The 24,039-nt window shown below is 39.8% G+C and overlaps 2 protein-coding genes across 4 annotated transcripts; both read left to right on the top strand.

Annotated features, from left to right (window-relative positions):
* The first annotated feature begins 2,324 nt into the window (after positions 1 to 2,324).
* LOC142374071 (protein kinase C and casein kinase II substrate protein 3-like) lies at positions 2,325 to 9,921 on the top strand. Of its 2 annotated transcripts, none has more exons than XM_075457580.1 (10): positions 2,325 to 2,524; positions 4,051 to 4,121; positions 4,243 to 4,399; positions 4,623 to 4,858; positions 5,652 to 5,807; positions 6,211 to 6,386; positions 6,481 to 6,601; positions 7,772 to 7,839; positions 8,001 to 8,080; positions 9,266 to 9,921. In XM_075457580.1, the coding sequence occupies exons 2-10, from the start codon at positions 4,065 to 4,067 to the stop codon at positions 9,376 to 9,378; spliced, it is 1,164 nt and encodes a 387-aa protein (XP_075313695.1). In that variant the 5' UTR covers positions 2,325 to 2,524; positions 4,051 to 4,064; the 3' UTR covers positions 9,379 to 9,921. The 2 variants fall into 2 exon arrangements, with proteins under 2 accessions (XP_075313695.1, XP_075313693.1); XM_075457578.1 differs by lacking the exon at positions 2,325 to 2,524 and adding an exon at positions 2,726 to 2,853.
* Positions 9,922 to 11,892: 1,971 nt separating this feature from the next.
* Positions 11,893 to 24,038, top strand: LOC142374055 (circularly permutated Ras protein 1-like). Of its 2 annotated transcripts, none has more exons than XM_075457561.1 (21): positions 11,893 to 12,064; positions 12,206 to 12,307; positions 14,770 to 15,021; positions 17,050 to 17,274; positions 17,411 to 17,542; positions 17,628 to 17,708; positions 17,795 to 17,868; positions 18,079 to 18,264; positions 18,363 to 18,404; positions 18,604 to 18,693; positions 18,867 to 19,018; positions 19,139 to 19,220; positions 19,708 to 19,838; positions 20,071 to 20,155; positions 20,270 to 20,376; positions 20,514 to 20,626; positions 22,172 to 22,289; positions 22,817 to 22,957; positions 23,212 to 23,305; positions 23,400 to 23,426; positions 23,525 to 24,038. In XM_075457561.1, exons 2-21 carry the CDS (start codon positions 12,217 to 12,219, stop codon positions 23,612 to 23,614), a joined length of 2,313 nt encoding a protein of 770 aa, XP_075313676.1. In that variant the 5' UTR covers positions 11,893 to 12,064; positions 12,206 to 12,216; the 3' UTR covers positions 23,615 to 24,038. The 2 variants fall into 2 exon arrangements, with proteins under 2 accessions (XP_075313676.1, XP_075313675.1); XM_075457560.1 differs by having other exon boundaries at positions 17,411 to 17,548.
* The last annotated feature ends 1 nt before the right edge of the window (position 24,039 follows it).

Genomic DNA, 24,039 nt, shown 5'->3' with positions numbered 1-24,039 from the left:
TGATACTAATTCATACTCTTTTGCAACAACATCAATTTAGATTTAAAGCTAGTTGAACCACTTCTAAATGTTTACATATAGACACTGCAGACTACTTTTTCGAATAGAAAATAATCACACAATTCGACAAAATACGTACACCTACTAATAATAAATGGCACCATTTAAAAGATAATGATGAAACAAAGGTGCAGTTATTTCTTTGTATGTGTAAATATGTGTCCTTCATTCAGTGGGGTTACATGGCACTGAAAGGATCGGATTATTGGCTAAATTACAATTAACTGAGTTATTAAGTGCATGTAGACACCTTAATCAGACAAGAAATTGGATCAGATCGGATTACTCGCAATCAGATTAAGACCCCGAGATAACTCGGTTGAAAGTCAAATTAAACGTGTTTGTAGATGGTGAAGCACGTGGTGAATTAGACTTTGCATTCTGCACATGCTCGAGATTTTTTCCCTGGGTGATGAACCCGAAGTCGGAAGAGACTTTATTACTGTTGTTGTCGCAGCCGATGGAAAGAATTAAAAAACGCAATTACCCTTGCTCAAATAAGGAGCATAACCCAACTATAGCTATAATCGAATTAATCTCACCATGTAGACCCACTGAATGAGAGTAGAAGCTTGCAAATCCACACCGTGGTCAGTCCAGGAGATAAAAACTTTTCTCAGCTTGGTTGCATACAAAAGATGATCTACCTGTACTACCTGTACACTAAAGCAAAAGGCCTACTACCTTTAACAAGCTACGCCAAGCCATACCATATCATACCATACCATGTAATGGAAACAATTTTGCTGCCACAGTTTAAAAAAATGAACAAACACATTTGTACTGTATTTACACACATGCACCATGATTGTGCCGTTATCTTTCTGAAATAACTCGCTAGATTTTAGAGGAAGAATTTAGCAAAGATCCTTAACATAATGTGGTTACACACTTATAATAACGGTCTAAGCCTGTCACAAGCACTTTTACGTAGCTGGGGATTGCCTAATTGTGTTACACTGTGGCTGTTTGATCAAGGATGAAATAGAGTTTGAGAACCAAACACTTAGGCAACGATCATGGTTTGGGTTAAACCACATCACTTCACAATGTTAACCACATGTTCAAAAGCTCCATTTTCAGTGGCAGCAGAATGATGAGCCCGCTGGATATGTATTCAGATGGTTTCCCAATCTTAAAATACAAAAACTGCTGTTTCTCAGGGGAGGACACTTTACCTGAAAGAGTAGAAAAGTCTGTCATGACTAACAGTAATATTTTATTTTACTTCAGTAGTGAGGAGAAACGTTTTAAAAATGTTTAAAAAACATTTACAAGATGTATATAAGACCTCATTTAAAGCCATTACTTATCTACGCTATGTTCCTCGATGTAAAGAAGGCAAAGATAACAACACAACATCATGATACCAAAATTAAATAGATTATAAAGTAACATAAGTAATAATTTGATTATTGCAAATTTGTAATAGTTTTCACAGAAAGCTGTCCAGGAAGGAAACGACTCATGACGCCACATAAACTGAGGGAAGTCTTGGTTGCAAATCTCAGCAAAGAAACAAAGAAATAGTATCTCTTGCCAGTTGAAATGGAAAATGGAGTTTGAGATGATCTTTTTGACTGATTCTAAGCTTGCTTGCAAACAAGGGGGAGCCACTTGTGTCTATAAGAACATAGCGTTGATAAAAAATACATTGGAAAAAAAGAATTTTGATCTTACACATACTCGGTTCTCAGAAATAACATTTCATATGTATCATTATTGAGCTTTAAGGTTGGCCTGAAGTAAAAAAAAAACTTTTAAAACTTTTGCCATGTCACCTTTTAAACTTTTAGGTTTAAAAGGTGACATGTTAACGTTGTGTTGACAACTTGTTTCTGTTGCTCTCATCTGGCCACGGAAAATCAATTTTAACACGAAATAGACTCTAACTCTGGATGACTCCAGTGTTCTCATTTAACTCCTGGCTTGTATCCAGGAGAGCAGAGACTGAGTAAAGTAAATAGTGCGATGACGACCATGCTGCTCACTGTGCTCTCTTTCTAGCCCTCACCAAAAACAATGGCAGCTCACAGAGGAGCACAGGGGTGACGTAGCAGCACATGGGAACCCCCACCACTGTTGTCACACACACTCACTAATAAGCTGTCATGACTGTGTGCCACTCCAACACGATTCTGTGACCAGTGAATTGTCAAAACGAAAGTTCAGCATCTCATTAGCACCATATTGAGAGAACTAGAGGGAGGGACAGGCAGAGAGATGGAAGAGGGGGGGTGGGGGGGGGGGGGGGTTCCAGCTGTTTTTCTAATAACAGAGTGGAGAGAAGTTGATAGTCACAGAGAGCTTGAAGAGCTAAACAAGCTGATAAGAAGACAGCCAGTGAGTTAAAAAAGCAAATGATGGGGTTGAAGTAAAGGCACAGAAGAAAAAAGAGAAAGAGGAGTTAATTCTGATGCAACTGCAAGCGACTCACAGCTAACATAGGAGAAGAAGAACAGAGGTAAGTTTCTTCCTTGTTTGCCCTGAAGCCAATTAGTATCAGGGTGATTACCGTGCAACTTCATCGATTAGTTTAAATTAATTTTTTTTCCTGATGGCTTAAGGTGTTTCACACCCACTTTGAGCTCAACAACGTGCGTGTGTGTGTAACTTTAAAAGCCAAGGGAAAACTGGGTCAGCGAGAGAGGAGAGAGGGGGAGAAGCATGTGTTAGGGGAGGAGAGGCACACTGGGAGAAGGGGGAGACAGACATGGAGAGAAATCCTCAGCAGCCCTTTAACTACAGTAACAAGTGGCCACTTGAGTAATCACTGGTGATTCAGAGAGAAATGTAAGTGATGGCTGCTTCCAGGCATGACTGCTAAGCTCTCACTTTTTGTATTTAAAATTTTTTCTTGGCTTGGAAATGATTTGGTATAAAAATTGTTTATGACTATCCTGAATTAATTTGTTGGTGCAATATAATGAGAAGAGCTTTGAGTCCTGTTTCCAACTTGCTCAAGCTTGCTTTTCTGCCTTTTCCTCCGCCAGGAAAGCAGAATTAGGATAGAGTTAAAAAGACAATCTAGTTTGAACGTACAGGGACTTTCTATTACGTTTCCACTTGCTGGACCTCACAGAAAGTGAGAAAAAGTCACGAAAAAACATGATATTATAAGCGTTAAGAAGGAAAAAGGTCTCACTCTCAGTCAAGTTCAGTCTTGTGATGAGGTGTGGTTAGTCAATTTTCCAGCGCTCAGCCAGCAATGTGTCAACACACAGACAGAAATAGGCCTGAATGTGACTGTCATTTGCATGTTTGTGCTTGCACCTTCTTCCTTGTATTTTATTTCCCCTTTCTCTCAAGTCTGTCTGCCTTGTGAGTTTTGCAGTATACTGTGAAAAAAAATGCCTGCTATTATTCTATTCTACTGAAATCTTTCATGTGAAGCCGGATAGAGAAACCGCCCCTGTTGCATTCATGTGGTTATGACTCTTGAACTGAATGGCAGAAGGAGTCAGACATGGAGACACTTGGTTCTAATAGGCCTTGTATTAGTCAGAGCAAAGGGAAAGATGACCTTTCCTTGCTGTTTATTTTGGGAAAGCAACAGGAAGAATGCTGGAGCAGCTGTTCTATTCCTGCTGGCAGATCCCACCCCTGTGAATTCCAGTTCACCACTGAAACGACAGTCCCCTCAGTCACGCAGAAGGACTTGTGGGTGTCTGCGCTTTGAATAGTGTAAATAACGTCTTGTCTGGTTTGAAGTTGTAATTGTAAAAGATCAGCTAGATGAACAGCAAGGTTTCGACTGACAATTATTTGCTGTCAGGCATGACTGCCATACAGGCGGAACAGTTTTGTTTACGAGGAAGGCAGCCTGCTGCATCTGCACATTACACTGTGTAGACATCCAGCCTGTTGCATAATAATCAGTGTCATCTGCCTGCCAATAAAAACATCTTTCCTAGCTTGTTATGCCTCTCCACCAGTCTAGCATCTAGCTGGTATAACACAAATAGATATTTATTGTGCTTTCTGAGACAGACGCATTCACGGTAATGGCGAGCCTCCCTAAAGAACCACTTGAAGATGCCAGGAAACAGAGCTTCTGGATGGTGAGGAGGATTTATTATAAAATATACACATTTTTATCTCATAAATCCACAACTGTAGTTGGGTGTGTTGTTGCAAGAAGATTATTCTGATACATGAATGTCTTTTCTCCATTCCTCCCAGCCAGGAAATTATGTACGTACGGTGCATCGAACTGAACGGTCCTTCCAGGCCTGCAACGACATCATGGCCTGCTTCATGGAGAGAGCAAAGGTAGAAAAACAGTACGCCCAGCAGCTCAGCCAGTGGAGCAGCAAGTGGAAGTCAGTAGTGGATTCTCGTAAGTATGAGAAGTAGGGGAGTCTAACACATGTACTCGCAAGTCTTTTTGACTATCTCACCTCTCATCAAGTAAGAATTATGTATTGATGTTTGTTAAATGAGAGCATCCGTGCTTTAATGAAATTTCTGGTTGACAAATTAGGTAAATTCTTCTTTATTGGTTACATGACTCACCCCTACACTCTGCACAGTTGACTCTGTTTTATTTTTTGCTCCCCCAGGGCCGCTTTATGGCTCCCTCATGACGGCGTGGCAGTGTTTCTTCACGTCCGCCGAGCGGTTGTCCGCCCTCCACTCCTCCATCTCCCAGTCGCTCACTGCAGAGGAAGGAGAGCGGGTGAAGACTTGGCAGAAGGAGACCTTCCCCAAAAAACTCTTCTGTGGGTTCAGGGAGAGCTACGACAACAAAACAAGTTTTTCACGTGCGCAGAAACCGTGGTCCAAAAAGCTGCAGAAGGTCCAGCACACATAAGTCATTCATATTTTCTAGTAGAAGAGATAGAAATTTGACAGCCAATACTTGACTATAGGTGACATCTGACAACTCTGACAAGAAATTGTCATTTTAGTACAGATTTTACTCCCCATAGGTACCACAAACACGAAAGAAATAGGAAAATTGTTACCTTCTGTCAAAGGAAACAATACTTCAAAACAAACTAACATTCTTGCAAATCACACTTAATGCCATATTTTCTTTAACTTTATGTTGTGGTTTTCAAAGTGCTGCGTGCCAGATATCTGGTGGAAGCTGATAAACAAGTTGCTGGCAGAAGCTCCATATTTTTACCAAAGAAACATGAGTGATATTGATCTTTTCATCTAACCTTCAGAAGAAAGAAAATCAGTACATATGGGTAAAACTAGTCTCTTTCTTTGTTTTCTTTTTCAAACCAAGTAAAGCACAAAAAAGCTAGTAAATAAACATTTTTTAACGAGGTATCCCTGGAAAGACTAAATCTAGGAGGGGGGGGTACTTTGGGTTGGAATCACCCTTTTTAATAACATTCACCACTTGTTGGAAAGCTCCGCTTTCAGTCATTCTTGGTTGCCAGAGTAATGTGTCCTGCTCGAAGAATATGTCCAGAAAAATTTAAAAAAGTATGACTTTCTCAATTCTGTTGCTTTTATTAAAAAAATTGTGTTTAACTATTCTGACGTGAGACTGATCTGGACGAGCAAAACTCTAGAAATGGCAATTATTTATACTGAGTGAATAAAATGCATACATATTGATATGTTATCAACAGTTGGAAAAGGTCCGAGTTGCCTACCACAAGTCATGTCAGAGGGAGCAAGCAGCCCTGGACAAAGAGAAGCAATCAAACGAGAACTCTGAGTGGAGTGAGGAGAAAAAGCAGAAGATCACTGAGGCCAGAGAAAAGGCCACTGAAGAGAAGGAAATGGTGAGGAGAGATGTTAACACACTGCATCACACCAGTCTTTCTTGAATAGCTGTAGCATTAAAGCTAATTTATTTACATCGTGCTTGGTTCACTACATGTAACATATTTAAACATGTTGCATTCCAAGACAGTTTTGTTGGCCTGCTGCTTGCTGTGATATTTATTCACTGGAGAAACTATTAAGTCTAAACATGAGGCCCAACATTAAGTTTTTGCTCCAAGCTTTTCCCATGTATGGAGCTGTGTTATTGTTATTCTGCTCTGTGTTTATGGAAACCATCATGGGAATAGTGGAGAGCTCCAGATGATTTATATATGTCATACATTCTGTTGAGGAAACACATTACTCTTTCTGGGGAGAATACCGTTCATCATAAAATAGTTTCTTCTGAATTCCTTGCAGTGTAGAGATCGATATGAGAAACTCCTGGAGGATGCAACATCCTACACGCCTCGCTACATGGAGGAGATGGAAGCCATTTTTGAACAATCACAGGAGGAGGAAAGGAAGAGGATCAGCTTTCTGAAGCAAGTATTTCTGTCCATCCACAGACATTTGGACATCACCAACAACGAGAGGTGAGCAGCCATCTGAATCTGTTTGTGTGCATAGAAAGTGTATAAATCAAGGTAAAGCAAGTGATCTGTATCCACTGCTCTGTATCTGTGTCAGTGTAAAATCAGTTTACAGTGAGCTCCATCAGACTCTGATGTCCATCGAGGAGCAAGACGATCTCAAATGGTGGAAGAACAATCATGGTCCCGGCATGCCAACGGACTGGCCGAAGATTGAGGTATATACAATAGGTTTGGCTCAAGAACATGCAGATAAAACTCAAATTCTTCAGGTAAAAATAAAAGACAACACAAATATTTACTGTAAATCAAATAACAATGATTTTGTTGAGTTTTTTTCTTCTGGAGATTTTAAAAAAAATGTATGAAACAAAAAAATAGTATAAACTGAAGTTTATTTTGAAAGAAAACTCCCCTTCCTGTTTTCATTTTTGCAATTTTGAATGCTCACTCTTTATACCATCCATCGATGATCTTCCACTTATCCAAGGTCGGGTCATGAGGGGGAACAGGTCCTGGAGGGAAACGCAGGGTCCCTCCTCCCAGTGGCTCTCTCTAGTAAGCCCTGGGGGATCCCAAGATGTTCCCAGGCCAGACATTGTATATACTCCCTCCAACGATGTCTGGGTCTGCCCCAGGGTCTATTCCCAATTTCACATGCCCGGAAAACCTCCAAAAGCAGGTGGCCAGGTGGCACCACTTCAGCTAGCTCCTTTCAACGCAGAGGAGTAGTGGCTCTGCTCTAAGTTCCCTCTGGATGGTCAAGTTCCTCACCCTTTCTCTAAGGCTAAGCCCAGATATTCTCAATGAATGAAAAAACTCATTTCAGCCACTTGTATCTGTAATTTAATTCTTTTGGTCACGATTCAGATCTCATGACCATAAGTGAGGCTTTGCCTCTCAGTTCAGCTCCCTCTTTCCCACAAAAAAACTGGTACAGCACCCAAATTGCTGCTGATGAAGCCCCTATCTGTCAATCTATCTGTCACTTTAACTTGTCATCATTTGTGAACAAGATCCCAAGATTCTTCCTCCACAGTAAGTAAGGAACACACTTGGGAACCATGACTCGACTTGGAAGGAAGGAGGAAAGGACACTTATACTGGCCACTTGGCTGCGAATCATTCTGGATCCAAGGTTGGATAATTAATCAGACCCTCCCTGGATTAAACTTTCTAAAGGAGGATGAGAAGCATGATCCCCCTATAGTTGGAACACACTCTATCACTCCACAGACATTGTCTGAGACCTCCACGCAACATTAAAGAGATATGTCTGCCTCACATTGTCCATAGCCTCTTTATATCCCACATTGAGTGTTTTTAAATGGACAGAAAGGAACTTGCAATACATTATTTTGTATTTTGTTTGTTTTGTCTTTTTCTAGGAATGGGTCCCACCAGTAAAAAAGCTAAAGAGAAGGAAGAGAGACCAGAGAGGAAAAGAAAGCAGACCGTAAGTTATTCCTGAGTTTGGTGTGTTCATTTTACACAATCTCATCAATGTTGAATGAATGACAACAGAATCATGGATTCAATCAATAGGCAATAGAATAGAACGATACACATTCAAGCCAAAGTCATAGTTCCAGTTATTGACATGTCCTCTTCTCCTAGTGTGATGATTGGGGGTGTGAAGGTGAGAGCTATGTACGACTACGTGGGAGAGGAGGGTGATGAGCTGTCCTTTAAAGCAGGTGACACATGAAGTGTGAAGCATTTATATGATTCCAGTGTTCAGTGTAGGACTTTTACAGAAAATTACAATCACCACATAAAGAAAAAAGAAAAGAAAAAAACATAAGTAGCAGATACAAATGCAATCTGTCCTTCTAAAATGATGGTAAAAAATCTGGTAAACGTACATGTGCTGTACACAATTTAGTCCCAACCAACATGGCAAATTACCAAATACAGCTCTAATTTTAAATCAGTCTCAATTCAGTGTGTGTGCATATTATTCCAGTTCATAAGAACTTGTCCAGCTAAGGGAACAAGCACATTGCATCTATCTCATTTCACAATCAGTATATAGGAGAGTTTACTTTATATTTGACTATTTGACTATATGTTTGCTGTTTTCATGTAATTCTCACAAATGAAAGCATTTAATTTCTAGCAGTATATATTTTCAATGCTGCACACTGAAAATTTAAAGAGTTAGCCAGAAGTTTAAGGCTGATTTTTTTTATGTGAATTTGTTTAAGATATTCAGTGTACTACAGAGAAAAGAGATTACAATTAGCGAGCAGAATGACGAGACTATACAGCTATAGTAACAAAACCATCATATAAGTATAGTACAAAACAACTCAAAACATTAGCCATCATGAACAAATGCATGTTGAGAAAAATCCCCTTAAAATGCTTAAAATACATGTACATACGAAATAAAATATGAACAAGGTCAGCAGCAAAACACATTTAGCAGATGAAATGTACACTAGAATCTTTTAATCTCTTTATTTTGTCATCAGACCGCCTCTTATGACATATAACTGAAGATGATAAGTCCATCTACGATATCTTTAAAGCCCCAGTCTCCTTTGAGAAGAACCTAAATTTCACCTCAAGGAATGCAAAAATCTGCGATTTACTGCTTTCGTGTAAGTTCAGATAGTTACCGAGAAACCAAACCAAACCATCTGATTGAGACAATGGTAAAGCAGCAACTCTTGTGTTTCACGAGGCCAAATTTTTGTCAAAGGAGTTTGGTGGATTTGCAGAAAGCATATACTGACTAGGGGTTTCCCATCAGGACGGGGTGTCTAATGGCAAAGTAAAGCTTTTGAAAATATTCAATATATACCGTTCACTCGACTTACCAAGTTATCATTGTATATGAGCGTGACTCAGCTGAGGTTTATTCTTTCTAATTGCAGGTGAGGTCTTCCTGAAGGTTGAGGAGGAAGACGACCAAGGATGGTGTCGAGGGGTACTGAGCGGAGGGAAGGAGGGCTTCTACCCGGCCAATTATGTTGAAGTTGCCGAGTGACGTCACGCAGCATAATGCATTAGACCCTGAACATTGTTTTTTTTCTCACAAAGAGTTTTTTTTTTATTATTATTGTTCTGAAAATAACAAGTGTGGTTATTATTGTTTAACATCAACATTGAGGTTATGTCAGATGTGATCTGCTTCCAGCCATATTTAGAAATCTAAAATTTTTAGGCCTTGATACTCTTACTTCTTACTGACTTACTTTGTTTGAGTACTTCTCCAATATGACTTAACTTATCAAAGACTACATATGTGCCGAATGTGTATATGCGTGAGTATGTGTCTGCATGCAGGTGTGCATGTTATGAAGAAACAAAAGAGAAGATATTTATTTACTACCACCATGTATGAGTCATTAGGTCACTGAAACAAAGAAGAAGCACATAATGACACACTGGCACAGGTTTACAATGCTGTGTGCATGCAAGGTTAATGTTTACTTCATTAGTGTTATGTAAAAGCACACAGAATTACCTCGAAGGAATGGATTTTCAAATCAAAATAAAGCTAGGCCTATAATTGTTTTGCCACTAATTATGTTGACCCATATTCTTGATGTTGATCTCCAGGAAAACAATTTAGCCTCTTGATTCTCTACCTGAATGTGTAGGTTTCACTCTGCAAAATGATGACCGTCTTTACATATGTTGATGCTTACAAGATATTTTTACATCAGTCTGCTGAAGACATAAGTTTGTTTTTACTCATAAGTAGATCTAATTTGCACCAGTGACCAAAAACACTGCAGGCGGTTTTTGCCTGTTTCAAAGAGGACTCTGTGAATGTTAGGAAACACTTAAGATTAAGATCAGATTTATTGTCATGTAAAGGGAAATACACAAAATTGTATGCTCAAGGGCACCTCGGCCACCTTTCCAGCTGTCAGTTCACCAATCTTTGAGGGTCGAGAGTGGGAATCACACCACCAACCTTCCGGTTATTGGATGACCCACTCTAACCACTGAGCCACGGCCGCCACTTGAGAATTGAGTCTAAATTTAATTCAATGCCAAAGATGAAAACTCACAAGCTCTTTGCGGTGTGGGCAAAAGCAAATTCACATTCTTGGGGTTTGTTTCAAGTTACCGGGTACTCCGGCTTCCTCCTACAGTCCAAAAACATGCATGTTGGGTTAATTGGTGATTCTAAACGAACCCCTAGGAGCATGGACGTCGGAACTATTTTCTGAGAGAGGGAGCGGGGTTTTTGTTGGGAGGGGCGGGGTAAAACATGCACACTTATCAATGATTAAGGATTTGATTTTAAGTTATTTTATAATAGCATGCAGTTATAACAGAACTAGAATGGATGAACACGGCATCTTTATTGTTAAGAAAATGAAACTTTGATAACTATGTCAAGCCATTTAAGGAACATAACAGCATTATTTCTACGCTTGAATGTGTCGTTTATTCAGGAGCGATACATAACATATCCAGGCATAGCAGATAAAATACACCACAAATGAAAAAAGAAAAGTCTGCACTCAGGACTCAGGGCTTTCATGCATTTCCAAAAGTGGACCTTCTCTCAGTTGACCTACTGATGAAAATTTCAAGCAGGGTCGAGATATGGCTTTCATCCATAAAGTCACTGTGAGCGTAAATAATGGCCAAACATTAGTCTCTCCTGCATCATGGTGTTGTGCAGCCAGGTTTTCAGCCTGCGCAAAGCTGAGAAAGAGCGCTCGGATGTTGCGACAGATTGCCAAGGCTTCTGTATGTAGTCAGGCTGCATATCAGATCAAAAGCATAGATCTATGCGTTAATTATATGAAAGAGATAAATGCTAGTCAGACAAAAGTATTTTAAATTCAGATTCTTTATCTTTTTAAAGTGTAATGCAGTGGGTAGGGAGGCTGATGGGGGGCCGCACCCCTAGTTCCGACGTCTATTTTTGGGCGATGAGGCCCTTTCTCAAGATTAGGGCTCGTAAGATAAAGTCACTGGTGTGTTATTATCAAACCCTAGTCACACATCTGATACTGAATAGACACATCACATTTTACCATTACGGTGTAGAAAACAATCAAAGGGCTTTTAACAAATCATAAAAACCTCTGAGTCACTATACAGAGGAAAAAAGAATGAAGCACATCCATGCATGATGATATCTGACGTAAAATCAAAGTGATGTCAGACTAAATCAGTGGATTGTTTTGCATATTTTATGTATCTATTTTGATTGAAAATATATAAAAAAAAACATCATCTCTTTTTGGGGGTGAATATTTTTTCCACAAACATACAAACCTGTAAACGAGATCATAAAGTCATGACATATATATGCAGTTGCTGTAAATCAATAAAACATTTAAGAGAATAGTCAGGTTAGGATATTATGTTGAATTTGAAAAGCTCATAATAATCTTGACCTTTGACATTGTACCGCCCTGTTTCTTAATTCAGCTTCACTTGATTTTATTTACATTCCATAAACGTTCAACTAGAGTTGGTCAATATGCCATAAAATCTGACAACCCACCAGAGTTCACAACCTTGGGAACACAGCACTGTGTGGTTCCACAATAAACTGTCAAGGAAAGAAACCAGTTGGACAAGATGCCTTAGAAACAATATGTGACAGTATGTGAAGCAACAGTTGGTACGTTTCTGATCGCTGCGAGGATTTCAGACTTGTGACTATATTGTACAGTCCTCTTTTGAAAGACACTACATGGGTGAGTATATTTCCTATATGTTTTATTCAAGTGAATGAATATGTCCAAACCTTTTCAACTGAATATCCACATTTTTCTGAAGAAATAATTGGACTGTGAGTACTTTTCTGACTTTGGAATTTTTATTTGTGTCACTGTCAGGTTGAACGACAATGGAATTTGCTTGTGGGTTTATTTTTGTGCCACCTTCCCTGAGTCAGAAAGACGGCCAACGATCAGATGCTCATCTCATCAAACGCTCAGGTTATAATAAATTAATACTTAACTTAAACGGACAGATCACATTTCAAGAAATCCATCAAAGAGGCATAAAGCTGTTACATTCAGCTGTGTCTGTCAACCACCAGTATTCTACATTCTCTGACGTGGGAAATAATGGAATAATAATAATAACAAGTTGTTAAATGAATTATAAATTAAGATGAGGATTAAGAAGTCCAAATGACAGTTTATTTGCTTTGAATATTGAAGATTGATGATACATAGCTGTGTAAAGGTACGTGTGGGTGGATTTTTTTTTCATGGGTTACTGATTGTGTGAGGCAATGAGTGACACACACACACATACACACACAACCTCTCCTAACTGTATTTGAGGAGGGATTCTTTTCAGGTACTGTGTTCTACTCCCACTTTGGTTTGAGTCCCACTTTCTTTAATCATGAAGGTCAACATCAGTTGTTTGCTTGTTTTATCCATGCTCACAATGTTTCCTGATTTAAACTATTCTCAAAGTTTTGTCATTGAGGGTGAAAAATTGAAAATTGTAAATCTGTGAGTAGTAAAATAATGTGAACCTCAAAGATTGGCAGTTGATTTGAAGTCACCTGAGTGGGTGCTTTGAATGAGTGGAATGACACTCATGAGGGAGCGGGTACCATGATTTAGCTCATTTTTAGAAGAGGAAACTTGACTATTCATTTGTGGACGTGCAACAAGTTAGCCTGGCGACGCCATCCTACGTACTTCCGCCCAAAGATTTTGGCTCCGCACATAGGCTGTGTTCGAAACCGCCTACTACATACTACATACTTGAAAACGGCATACTGATCGATCAGACAGTATGCAGAGCGTTTACACACAGTGCACTTCACTCCTGCCCGAGCCGAAATCAGCCAGCCTGAAAAGCTGATTTCGCTTAAGCTATTAACTCTGTAAATATATAACTTTAGCAACATTTGAAACATTTTCAGGCGAGAAAGTAGTCATTTAGACCCCCAAGATGTAGAAAATCTGACAAAATACCAGCTATTTACAATTTTGTTCCGCCAAATTCGGCGCTACTAAAGCTAGCCGCAGTGAGCAACGCACTTCCGGTTATGCCGTTTTGACTGCTCTTGTCCCGTTAACGAAATTTGACCGTTCAAATGGCGATGGGCGACGTCACGTTACGTTGAATCTTGGGTAGTTTGAGTGTGACAAGTAACCTCATGATGAATACTCAACATTTCGGCGAATCTAGTATGCATCTAGTGTACATTCGGGAACTTAAAAAAGTAGGACTAGTAGGAATAGTAGGAGAAGTAGGCGGTTTCGAACACAGCCATAGTCTGGCCAAATCCTCCTACCTCGGTTCGCTCAGTGTTTTGCCAATCAGCAAACAGTTGCGAGTGGTGACGCAGAACTTACGCGCGGAGTCCATTGTAGTCCATATAATTGTAGTTCAACCGCAGCGGAAATAAACATGGCGACGGAAGAACGCTAGAAGCTATCCATGAAGTTGTCCCAACTCTGGAGAGCATTACACAATTAAAACAAGAGCAAGAGGAATGCCTCGTCAATTTTGTTAGTGGCAAGGATGTCGTAGCTCTCCTTCCAACTGGCTTTGGGAAAAGTTTGATTTATCAAATGGTACCGGTATAATGAAAGCGGATGTGGGAAGCGTGATTCGCGAGCTAGAGCCTCGCGAGAGTAAGCATGAACCTCGGCGCATAACCTACGTCCTTTCTAAACATTATGATTGGTTAAGGGAACTCCGTTACTCCAATGAATTTAAGTTGCTGGGTAAGGTCCCGCCCTCCATGGAAACGGATTCCTCTTGGGTTTTCCCAGACTGTTTGACAGAGTCAACAGTCGGCTTTCGCCCAGGCTAGCAACAAGGTGCAATCAAAGAAGATCTCTGAGGAATGTAGAACATCGAGTCATTGATGCCGTTGATCCTTGCCGATGGAAAAAAAGAGTTTTGTTTTAAATGAGAAGTGTGTTATTTCTGGAACATTTACCCATGTGTGAAATATCTGGACACGGACAGATTGCTATCACTGATGAAATTTAAAAAAAAAATCAAAAAAGAAAGACATATGTATGTGTATTGAATCTCAGCAGAAAGTATTGAATGGAACAAAACGACCTCAGCAAAGAAGTTGTTCAGCCAAAGAGTGTTTAAAGGAGATTAAAGTTAATCTTTTGGGATTGCCAAAAGTAAATCAAAGGCAAAAGAAATGTTATGAGAGGCCTGAAGCGAGCAGTTGATTTGAGGAGCCTTCTAACATCCCACAGCTGATGTCCTGCAGGGAAGAATAAGATAAAATTCCTTTGATACAAAGGTTAACATGATTTCAATGCCTATTGCTTTGCACTATTGAATTCATTACCTAAGTAAAGAAATTGTTAGGTTCATTGGGTTCTCTTTGTACTGAATCTGATTTAGAACATTTTAAACGTTAAAGCTCCACTGTGTTACCTTCTTTTCCAATTCTTTTCAGCTCTCCTTCCACCTGTTAACTGGATCCGTCCTTGTACTGCTCCTCCTCCCCCTCCAACACATTCTGCAAAAGCCAAAGCACAGCAGTCCCTCTCTTCTTCTCCCAAGGTCACCAAACAGTTGGAAAAAAGCAGGGAAGTGAAGGTCACAAAGCCCACTTCCTTCTATGAGAATGCAGAATTTCACAAGAGACTAGAGGCAGCTTCTCCCATGAGTGGAACTCCACAGCAGACAACACCACTTACAAAGACAGGTACATTGAGTGTGGCAGTATGTATGTATGTTTGCTTTATTGTTAAAAAAAACTTCTTGAAAATCTTTGTTCGAGTTCTTGCGTCTTTAAGGTCCCTTCTCCTTAAAGGTCATGTCTGCTGTGATTGGTCACTTGATTAGATAGCTTGCCAGTCTGTGTTTGAGATTTATCAAATTGTCTACAGGGAATACACATCAAGAAAATATGTTACATAATCTGTTTTCACACATGGAGCACTGGAAATCTCTGGAGAAAAGCAGGACCAGATGTTTCCCACATGTTTGCACAATAACTTTATAGCAGGAGATTATTTGATGGAGATGGGGTCTCACGCATCAGCATTGAGGGCAGAGGGCACATGAAATGATCGTTGTCATTCTGTGAGCAGAGGATAACGGTTTTGAACAATACTTTACTGATTTCAACATGATTTCACAATTCATTCAGAAAACATTTCTTTTTAATTTTCTTTATAGTAATACACCAGATTTGGACATATGCATACTATTAAAGATACAGTACAAGTGGGCATAAACCAGAATTAAGCAGCACCTCTTCTCTGCACTCCCACAAACTCATCGTGAATGCTTCATAGGATTTGCTGCTCAATTCACACATAAGCAGATTTTTGCTAATTTGCCCGACTTCTTACTTTGTTGCATGCCAGATTATCTCTGCAAGAAATGTGCAACTAATCCTGCAGACATTTGCGTTCTCACATGGAGCCCCTCCAGAATTCTCCCAGGGCACATGTAAGAACAGCACCAGTGACGTATACAAGTAACAGAGCAAAAGCCTGGTATACAAACAAGGAAGTTCAGGAGATATAGAAAACACAAATAAAAAAAGCATAAAAGCTGGGGCACCAGAGAAATTTTGGAAAAAACTGAAAATGCAGTAATTTTCCATACAGTTTTTAAATTAAATCATCAAGAGATCTTCTGGCTTCAGGCTTTTTGATGATCAATGAAGAATGTTTATGCCTTTAATAAAAATGTAATTATTCAGAGATATGGTTAAAAACTGGTATACTGTGATTAAATTAGGCAGCCTAGTAGCCTGTTCTAATAAGGGACTATGACTGAACGTCACATCATCTTTTCTCACTTATTTTCTACATGCTATCTTATAGAAAGTTTTTTGTTTAAATATTTTTTGGGGGCTTTTTATGCCTTTAATTATAGGACAGTTGGAGAGAGACAGGAAGCAGGGGGCAGAGAGAGAGGGAAGACATGCAGCAAAGGGCTGCTTGATGTGGGACTTGAACCAGGGCCAGCTGCAGCGAGGACTATAGCCTCTGTACATGGGGTGGCTGCTTAACCCACTACGTCACCAACCGCCCCTATCTTATAGAAAGTTAAGCTCTACTTTTACAGAAGTAGTGCTTCAAGCAGCTGCTCTAAGCCACGTATTGCAGTACGACAGCATCATCGCTTCAATTCCAATCCTTATGGTAAACAGTAAATCAGAGAGCTAGCCATGTACACACATTAACATGTGTGTGTGTGTACATACATAGAGTTTCATGCTTTCTCACAGCACCCTCAGTCACAGTTGTTGATTCTTTATTGAATTTAAGCGCGTTATCAGCCATTCAAACCTTGACAAACTGAATGCAACAAAAGTGAACACAACTGCATGCAAAATAAACAATTTGGACCAAACGGTTTGAAACTGACCTCGGTTAAAGTCCCTGCCCCAGTATCTTAACAGCCTTTTTATGAGAAATGAAACTCGGTTTTCAATATTTCTGTAAATCTATTGATGTTTTTTTGCAGATCTCAAAAATATTGAAAAAGTCAGTTAAATAGAAGAGAAAAACTGTTTGAAATGAACAATATTTTCTTACAAGGTGGGAGATAATGACCCTCCAAAGTTTGTGACATTAAATTCATTTTAAATGCACAAAAAGCTATATCATACAAAGTAAGATTTTATTTAAAAAACCCTGATTGATGAATCCTTGATTCAAATTTTTTTTTAGATGAATTACTCCTTTAACACTCTACTACTGTCTGCTTAATTCAGCTCTTCTTCCGCCACATATGAGACCTGCAGCAAACAGCTCGTCCCCATCTTACGACCAGCCTCTTGCTTCCTCCACCACCAGCCATCAGATATTTACCAATGATGAGCCAAAAACAGAACCTGATTTTAATAAGCAGCCCTTAGATCCTTACTCCTACAATACACCGGGAGGCTCGGGTGGTGAGGTGAAGCTCCCAGCTGATACTGGCTTTGTGTCGACATCAGGTAAAAAGGCAACATCGTTTCATCTTCCTTGCACTCCATGTTAAATTGTTTTTGGCACACATTCCAGGTTTTGTGGGTTAAAGATTACAAATACATCATCCTTGTTTCTTCCTCTTCCTCTCATCTTGAACTCCAGCACTACCCCTCCCTCCAAAACCTTCATTTATGAATTTAATGCCAGAGTACCTGGAGGTGTTACCGTCATCACTCTCATCTCCCTCATCCCCTCAGAAACCTCCTTCAGCCCTGCTGCTTGCCTCATCTACTGGTAAAGGTATTTATATCAGACTGTGTCAAGCTATTAAAAGAAATTGAAATGCAAATTCTCTCATGCAAAGTCATTCCCACCTCAGAATCAGCAGATAAGGGGCCTCTGCCAGGAAATCCTAATGTGGTCCTTGTCAGTTTAGGAAAAATGCTCTCAGAGGAAAGAGGTTGGCAGCCTTTAATCATTATCACCCATCTAGTTTGATATTTAGTCTTATTTGCTTGTGGTGATGATAATATTGTGTTTTTCCAGAGCAGCCCACACAAGGAGAACCCACCTTCTGCTCTCAGTGTGGCTCTGTACTGAACACCTGCCATGACAATGTGGTAATTACATCATAGTTGACCTTTATTCTGAATCTGAACACTATTAGAAGCAGGTGATCTCAAATGTTTATCATGAATGTTATAACAAATGGGCAATATATGAACATGCCATACTTCCAGAGGCAGTCGAGCATAAGCATTATTATTGATCCTAATGAATGACTTGATTGCTTCTAAGTGAGCCCACTTTCTCATTTTGCTGTATTGCAGGTTGAAGTATGTTGCTTTTGTCAATACTGCAATTTTATCAGCTCTCCCAGTGCGCTCCTGCATCCTCTAAATGCTCACCAGGATGGCCTCTTTCTGCTCATGCCCAATGAAAAGCCCCTGTGTGCTGTTGATACCCTGCTGCTTATCTGCATCGACGTCTCAGGCTCTATGAGCATCACCTCTCAGGTTCAACAACGAAACTAACACTTTTCTCTTGGTATGATGAGGACACTTGTCACAGCATGCAATCATAGCTTCAATCAACGGTGTCTTTATTTTCTAAGGTGTCAGAGGGAGAGAATAACATCAAAAGATCCAGGCTTAAGGTGAGTAGTTTTATCCTTTCTCTTGCGCCTATAGGTCACTTGAAATAAGTCCCAACATGCTGACGGAGTTTGCTTTACACACTTAACACACTCAGATCATTGTGAAAATGGCCACTTACGTAACAATGATAACAATAATAATAGCTGCGTGGCGATGCTATCAAGAAAATGTTGGTGACAATGATTCTATCGTCACCAGTTTGTCCAAGAAGCGGTGTTACAGTGTGTTCAAAAACTAAGTGAACAACAACTTGACACACGGGTGGGGCTGATCACCTTCAGCTATCAGGTACATAGGCTTGTTCAAAATGGATTTTGATATATATATATATATATATATATATATATTATATGTCTAATATATACATATATCCTCAATTCTCTATACTCTATACTGTCTGATTATTGTGTGTAAAGTTATTGCTGTTGCTTTTCCTCATCTGCTGACGCTTGTACCTCCAGGTTACAATGCATGGATATGAGAATTTCACATCACGTTCCCTGTGTGGTGCCGAGTTGAATGACAGAGACTGCTTGAAAGAGGCAGCAGCCAGTTTTCCCAGTCCGCCTCCACTTACACGAACCAAAGACTGCCTACAGAGACAAGTCATGAGGTGAGAAAAAAAAACAGCAATTACTCTTGCCTGTTTTTGTTTTTAATTTGATGATGTAATATATAAATTACATCATATCTATTTATGTTCATATTCTCTTGTTGCTTTCCTTGATGAAAGACTATCTGCAAATGGAGCCACAGCTCTGGGTCCAGCTGCTCTTCTTGCAATTGCAATGGCCTCCCGACAGCCAGGCTCAAAGGTCAGTTTGGCTCTGAAGTCTCGCCAGTGGTCGTGTATATATTAAATATTATTTGTTGTAAATAGACCTGGAATTAGCATTATAGTGATGTAGACTCCAAAACTTTATCATAAAAAATAATGATTTCAAATTAGATGTTTTGGCTGATTCTACAGGATTTTATTTAGTGAAATGTTTGCCTTCCAATGGAAAAAGCACAACATGAAAGCAGGCAGGACATAAGGGGAGAGGGAGGAGTAAGATCAGCAAAGAGCCCAGCTGGAATCAAACAACTCTAGCTATTTGCCTGACAGGTCATCCTCAGCTAACAGGGTTAAATAACTATTAAATAACTGCTTCCTCAATTTTAGGTATGATCATAATTATGTTAATAGAATTTAAAAGCAAACCTTTAACTGAGCTTCAGTCATTGAATAAACACATGCAAATACTTCAGTTTTGTTTTAAACACCGCAATCCTGATCTGGTATCCCTGCTGATCTTAAAGGTAATTATCTGTACAGATGGGAAAGCCAACACAGGTTTGGGGAATCTAGAGGAGGAAGACAATGATGAGTGCACCCTCCTCTCATCCACAATCTTCTATCAGGAGCTCGGGGAGTATGCTGCAAATCAAGGGTTGGTAAAAAATGTTCAAAGTCATTTTCAAAGCTGTTGAATTAAACTACGTTATACACTGCTAGTGAATAAAATTTTGACAACGTTATTTAGATAGGTGAAGCAGTGTCTCTCCACTGACCAAAGTGATGTAATTGTAAAAGAATCCTTAAGGTGGAGAAGGACTGTTGTTGCTCAGTGGATCTAGATGTGCTGCCATGAAGGTCATTCTGAAATAGCCTTGTTTCCTCAGCGTGACAGTGTCTGTGATGTCCATAGAAGGAACTGACTGCAGGCTGGATGAGCTGGGAAGACTTGCTGATCGCACTGGAGGGAAAGTAAGATGCTGTGTTGCATGGGATTAGTCTCAGCAACTGGGTCAGTTTTACTACTTTTAATGCCACATTTAAAACATAAAATCATGCATTTCTTGTGTTGTCAACTGTCTCTAGGTGGTAATAGCCAGTCCCAACAGATTGTACACAGAGTTTGACCAGATTATCCAAAATAGGACCATAGCCACTCACTGCTCATTGACATTACTGCTACCCAAATCCCTGTAAGATCTGCACTGTCAATAACCACAATACTACTATATGCTTCATGGATTATTGGCATAAGAATTTTTTTTAAAGCCATTGAGATTACATTATTAATGAAGCCAAAAACACTGACTTGTGTTCTCTTTTGCTGAAGGTGTATGAAAGGAGAGAGGGAGGCAGGGCACAAAGCAACCAAAGAGGTGGGGAATGTGAACCCAGAAACAGAGATCACCTTCCAGTTTGGAGCCAATGGCCAAGACGCAGAAGGTAAGAGAAAAGGGGTGGGTCACCACTGATAGACTGACAGCCCTGTGTCATTTTCAATCAGCTGCCATGTTGCTAGATTTCAAAGTAGAGCAAATAGTGGGTGCTGACTGCTTTAAAAGAATATTTCAAGATATGATTTCTGTTGGTGCCAACCAGGAACACTGAAAGTCACACACTGACATTGCACTGGCAACAACAGTGTGAAGTGAGAGACAGACAGTCATTTCATGTGAAAACAACAGCTAATGAAGGGATATAAAGAAATGAACCCAGTAAATGATGCTGCTTAGCAACAGCACGGTCTCACATTTTTCAGCATCCAAGACAGAATTATTTCCATTCGGACACATGTCATCTACCACCACGTGTGATTTTATTTAAAACAGGGTAAAAGCTGCAGCAGGAACTGACAATAGACAAACTAATATCTATTCAAAAATAGCTTAAACATCTCAGCAACTCATTTAATGACTCATTTAATAAAATAGGCTGTTTCAACTTAAAGTTTAAAAGAAATGATGAAAGACCAAATATCTTCTAGATATGACAGAGCTATAATGATACTACACAGAACTGAAGTTTGGTTGTGAGTAAAGACAATTGGAAGATATTTTCATTGTTGAATTGAGTTAACGTGGAATATAACATTTCAACAAAAATTTACAGCGTACAACTTGATGCTGGCCAGCTAAAGTTGGATAACCAATAAGTATTCACCTGTATTGTATAAAACACTAAGGATGCATTCTGTGGATCTTTTGTTGCCGCCGCCGTCGGAAAGAATTAAACAACGCGATGGAGAATGCGCCGTTGTGCATCGCGTTTGTGCAATAAGCATGCTCATCACAAACGAAATGTAGACGGACGTAGCTTCATCTTGCTCTTCGTTCGCCATCTTTCTCGAATGCCTGAGTTTGTTGTTGTTGGTGGTGAAGCGGTCAACCGGAAGTGGCTCTGTTAGCAATAGTAGAAATGGGTACATCGCCACCTATCGCACCGGGGTATGACATGCTTTGTGCCAATGATTCGATTCATTCACCGCCATATATCCAAGGATAATTGCCCTTGCTCAAATAAGGAGCACAATCCAACTATAGCTATAATCGAATTAATCTGATCATGTAGACCCACTGACTGATGAAGAACATTTGCAGACACACTTCTTAGTAAAATAAAGTGTTCCAGTAACTCAGCTACTGTTGCCGAGTTGTTGTTTTTTTTCCACATCCGTTCGTAACAGAGACAAATGAAGTCCATTCTTCAACCTGAATTTCACATCACTGAACACACATCTAAAAGAATCAGTCTGTACTCTTATTGAAAATTTCATGTAAAGGAGAGATTGCTCATGTGAGCCGGTGAGATCCTCACACATGGAGTTCATTCAAAAACAATTAAGTTATACTTCCTGAATTTTTTAATCACACATGCAAACCTGTAAATAACATCAAGCAGTGACAAAATCAAAACACTCCGAAAAACCTTCAGGCAGATTGTTACGTTACACTTACCAGCACCATTTTTGTTCACTTTGTTTATTTGTAGTGCCAGCACCAGCTCCTGGCAGCTGCGTGTCCATCCAGCTTCAGATCAGATACAAGCACAGGAACGGACAGACGATGCTCAGAGTGTTGACTGCTGACAGACATGTCTCTGATGACAGGTGACAATGATGCTGCCATAATCATAGTATTTTCTCCAAAATGAAAATGACTTTCCCCTGAAGAGCATCACTGTTTCATCTGTTTCATATGACTAAGTATTTGCATGCCTATGACCCTCTCATGAGCTTAACTAAGTCATTATCTACCAACAACTTAAACAAATGAAGTGTTTCTCCCCTTGGGAAAATAAATGATTAGATGTTTGTTTGATACCAGTCTCAGTGAACCCTTAAGCAAAGTGGTTTTGAGAATCCAAGGAGACTGTTGCTGAGATATTGGAGCTTTCACGCAGAAATGATTGCACCATTTAAATAATTTCTCATCCGTTTTAACATTTTGTTGCACGGTGAATGAACCACTCAGCTTAATCTGCATGCTTCATGTACCACAGGAAGGTCATGCAATTCATTGTCTGAGCAGATACAAAGTGGCCCGTATTCGTGCTTGCACAGTACTATAATGGCAGAGCTGCCGCTGTAAATGTTGAGGGGCACTCTCATAACAACACAGTTGTCCTCCTTTTCAGCTCGGCGGTCCTGTCCTCCCTGTCTGTGGCCATCATTCAGCTCAACTCGTCACAGGCCAGCGCCGCTCTGGCTGTCAGAGGCCGCTTCCTTGATGCAACGAGAGAGGGAGAGCTGCAGCTGAAGCTTATTGAGAAGGCAATGTCAGTAACAGCAGGAACCTCGGTCTAGCAGAACAATTAGTCAGTGACCAGAATACAATGGCTACTTTATGCAAAATAATGACAAGGGATTTAATGAAGGCTGCAAACATACATACAACAGCAGCTCAAATGAAGGAAAACGGCAAAACGGCATGTCTCTGAGTGCATTTTTGTTTATTGGATGCAGAATATTTTCTTAGGCTTTACAGATGATCAACCATTGCCTACTTTACAAAATGTCTGGCTCTTTGCAGAGAGCATAATCACAATGCAGCGGATGAAGAGGAGTTCCAAGAATGGGTTAAAAAAATGGAGCCAATATACAACAACATACATAACTTCACAAGGGTGAGATTTCAATGTTTGCTGGATTCAGAGTATCCTATTGACATCACCAAACGTTAACATAAACATAAACTTAATTCTTTTTGTTTTATTTCAGAGAAAATCTGTCGTTTCAGACTCTCAGGTAATACATGCCTGTATAATTACACCGCTTTAAACTAGAATACTTACAATGCCGCCCATTCTGTTGAGCATTGTTTTTAATTCTTCATTTCTCACCAGTCTTTGACAGATGCCGGTGCAGCACTGCTCTTCACCATGAAGCACAGCAACAGGAAGTCCATTTCATTGAAGAATAAACATCAGCTCTGAGGAACCTCTCCACCTTTTCCCTCGTTGGAAGCCACTCAAGTCATGAATCACAAATCCAAATAGTGCAGTTTGACTGCGGCTGATTGAATTTCCTTAAGATATTTCACAATATTTCATTGCTAACTACATTAGAATATGTGACACAATGCATTCATTTGATTGAGACTTTGTTATTTTCAGTGTCACATACAGAACCTGCTGAGACTGTAAACAGTAAATATGGGTGTGTGTTTGACACTGTGGAACTTTGTGTTTTACCAGTGGCCAAAACACACAGGAAAAACCTGATTCAGTAACCCCAGTGCGCTGCTAACACATAGATCCTCTGTTGTCAGCAGAATACAGCATAAGAAAACGCCGATTCAGATCCAGAAAAAACTATGTCACAGTTTTTTGCAAAGCAAAAATAAATGTGAAACCTCAAG

This window comes from Odontesthes bonariensis, chromosome 23, assembly GCF_027942865.1.
Source record: "Odontesthes bonariensis isolate fOdoBon6 chromosome 23, fOdoBon6.hap1, whole genome shotgun sequence".
NCBI classification, from domain to species: Eukaryota; Metazoa; Chordata; class Actinopteri; order Atheriniformes; family Atherinopsidae; genus Odontesthes; species Odontesthes bonariensis.
Note: the sequence above shows the minus strand (reverse complement) of the source record. Positions and strands in the feature narration are given on the sequence as shown.

Excerpts from the sequence above, each read along its gene's own strand:
- LOC142374071 (XM_075457580.1), top strand. The coding sequence starts at position 4,065 with ATGGCGAGCCTCCCTAAAGAACCACTTGAAGATGCCAGGAAACAGAGC. Across the intron at positions 4,122-4,242 it reads GGAAACAGAGCTTCTGGATG|CCAGGAAATTATGTACGTAC; the intron begins GTGAGGAGGATT and ends CATTCCTCCCAG. Across the intron at positions 6,602-7,771 it reads CGGACTGGCCGAAGATTGAG|GAATGGGTCCCACCAGTAAA; the intron begins GTATATACAATA and ends GTCTTTTTCTAG.
- LOC142374055 (XM_075457560.1), top strand. The coding sequence starts at position 12,217 with ATGGAATTTGCTTGTGGGTTTATTTTTGTGCCACCTTCCCTGAGTCAG. Across the intron at positions 17,709-17,794 it reads AATGCTCTCAGAGGAAAGAG|AGCAGCCCACACAAGGAGAA; the intron begins GTTGGCAGCCTT and ends GTGTTTTTCCAG. Across the intron at positions 18,405-18,603 it reads TCAAAAGATCCAGGCTTAAG|TTTGTCCAAGAAGCGGTGTT; the intron begins GTGAGTAGTTTT and ends TATCGTCACCAG.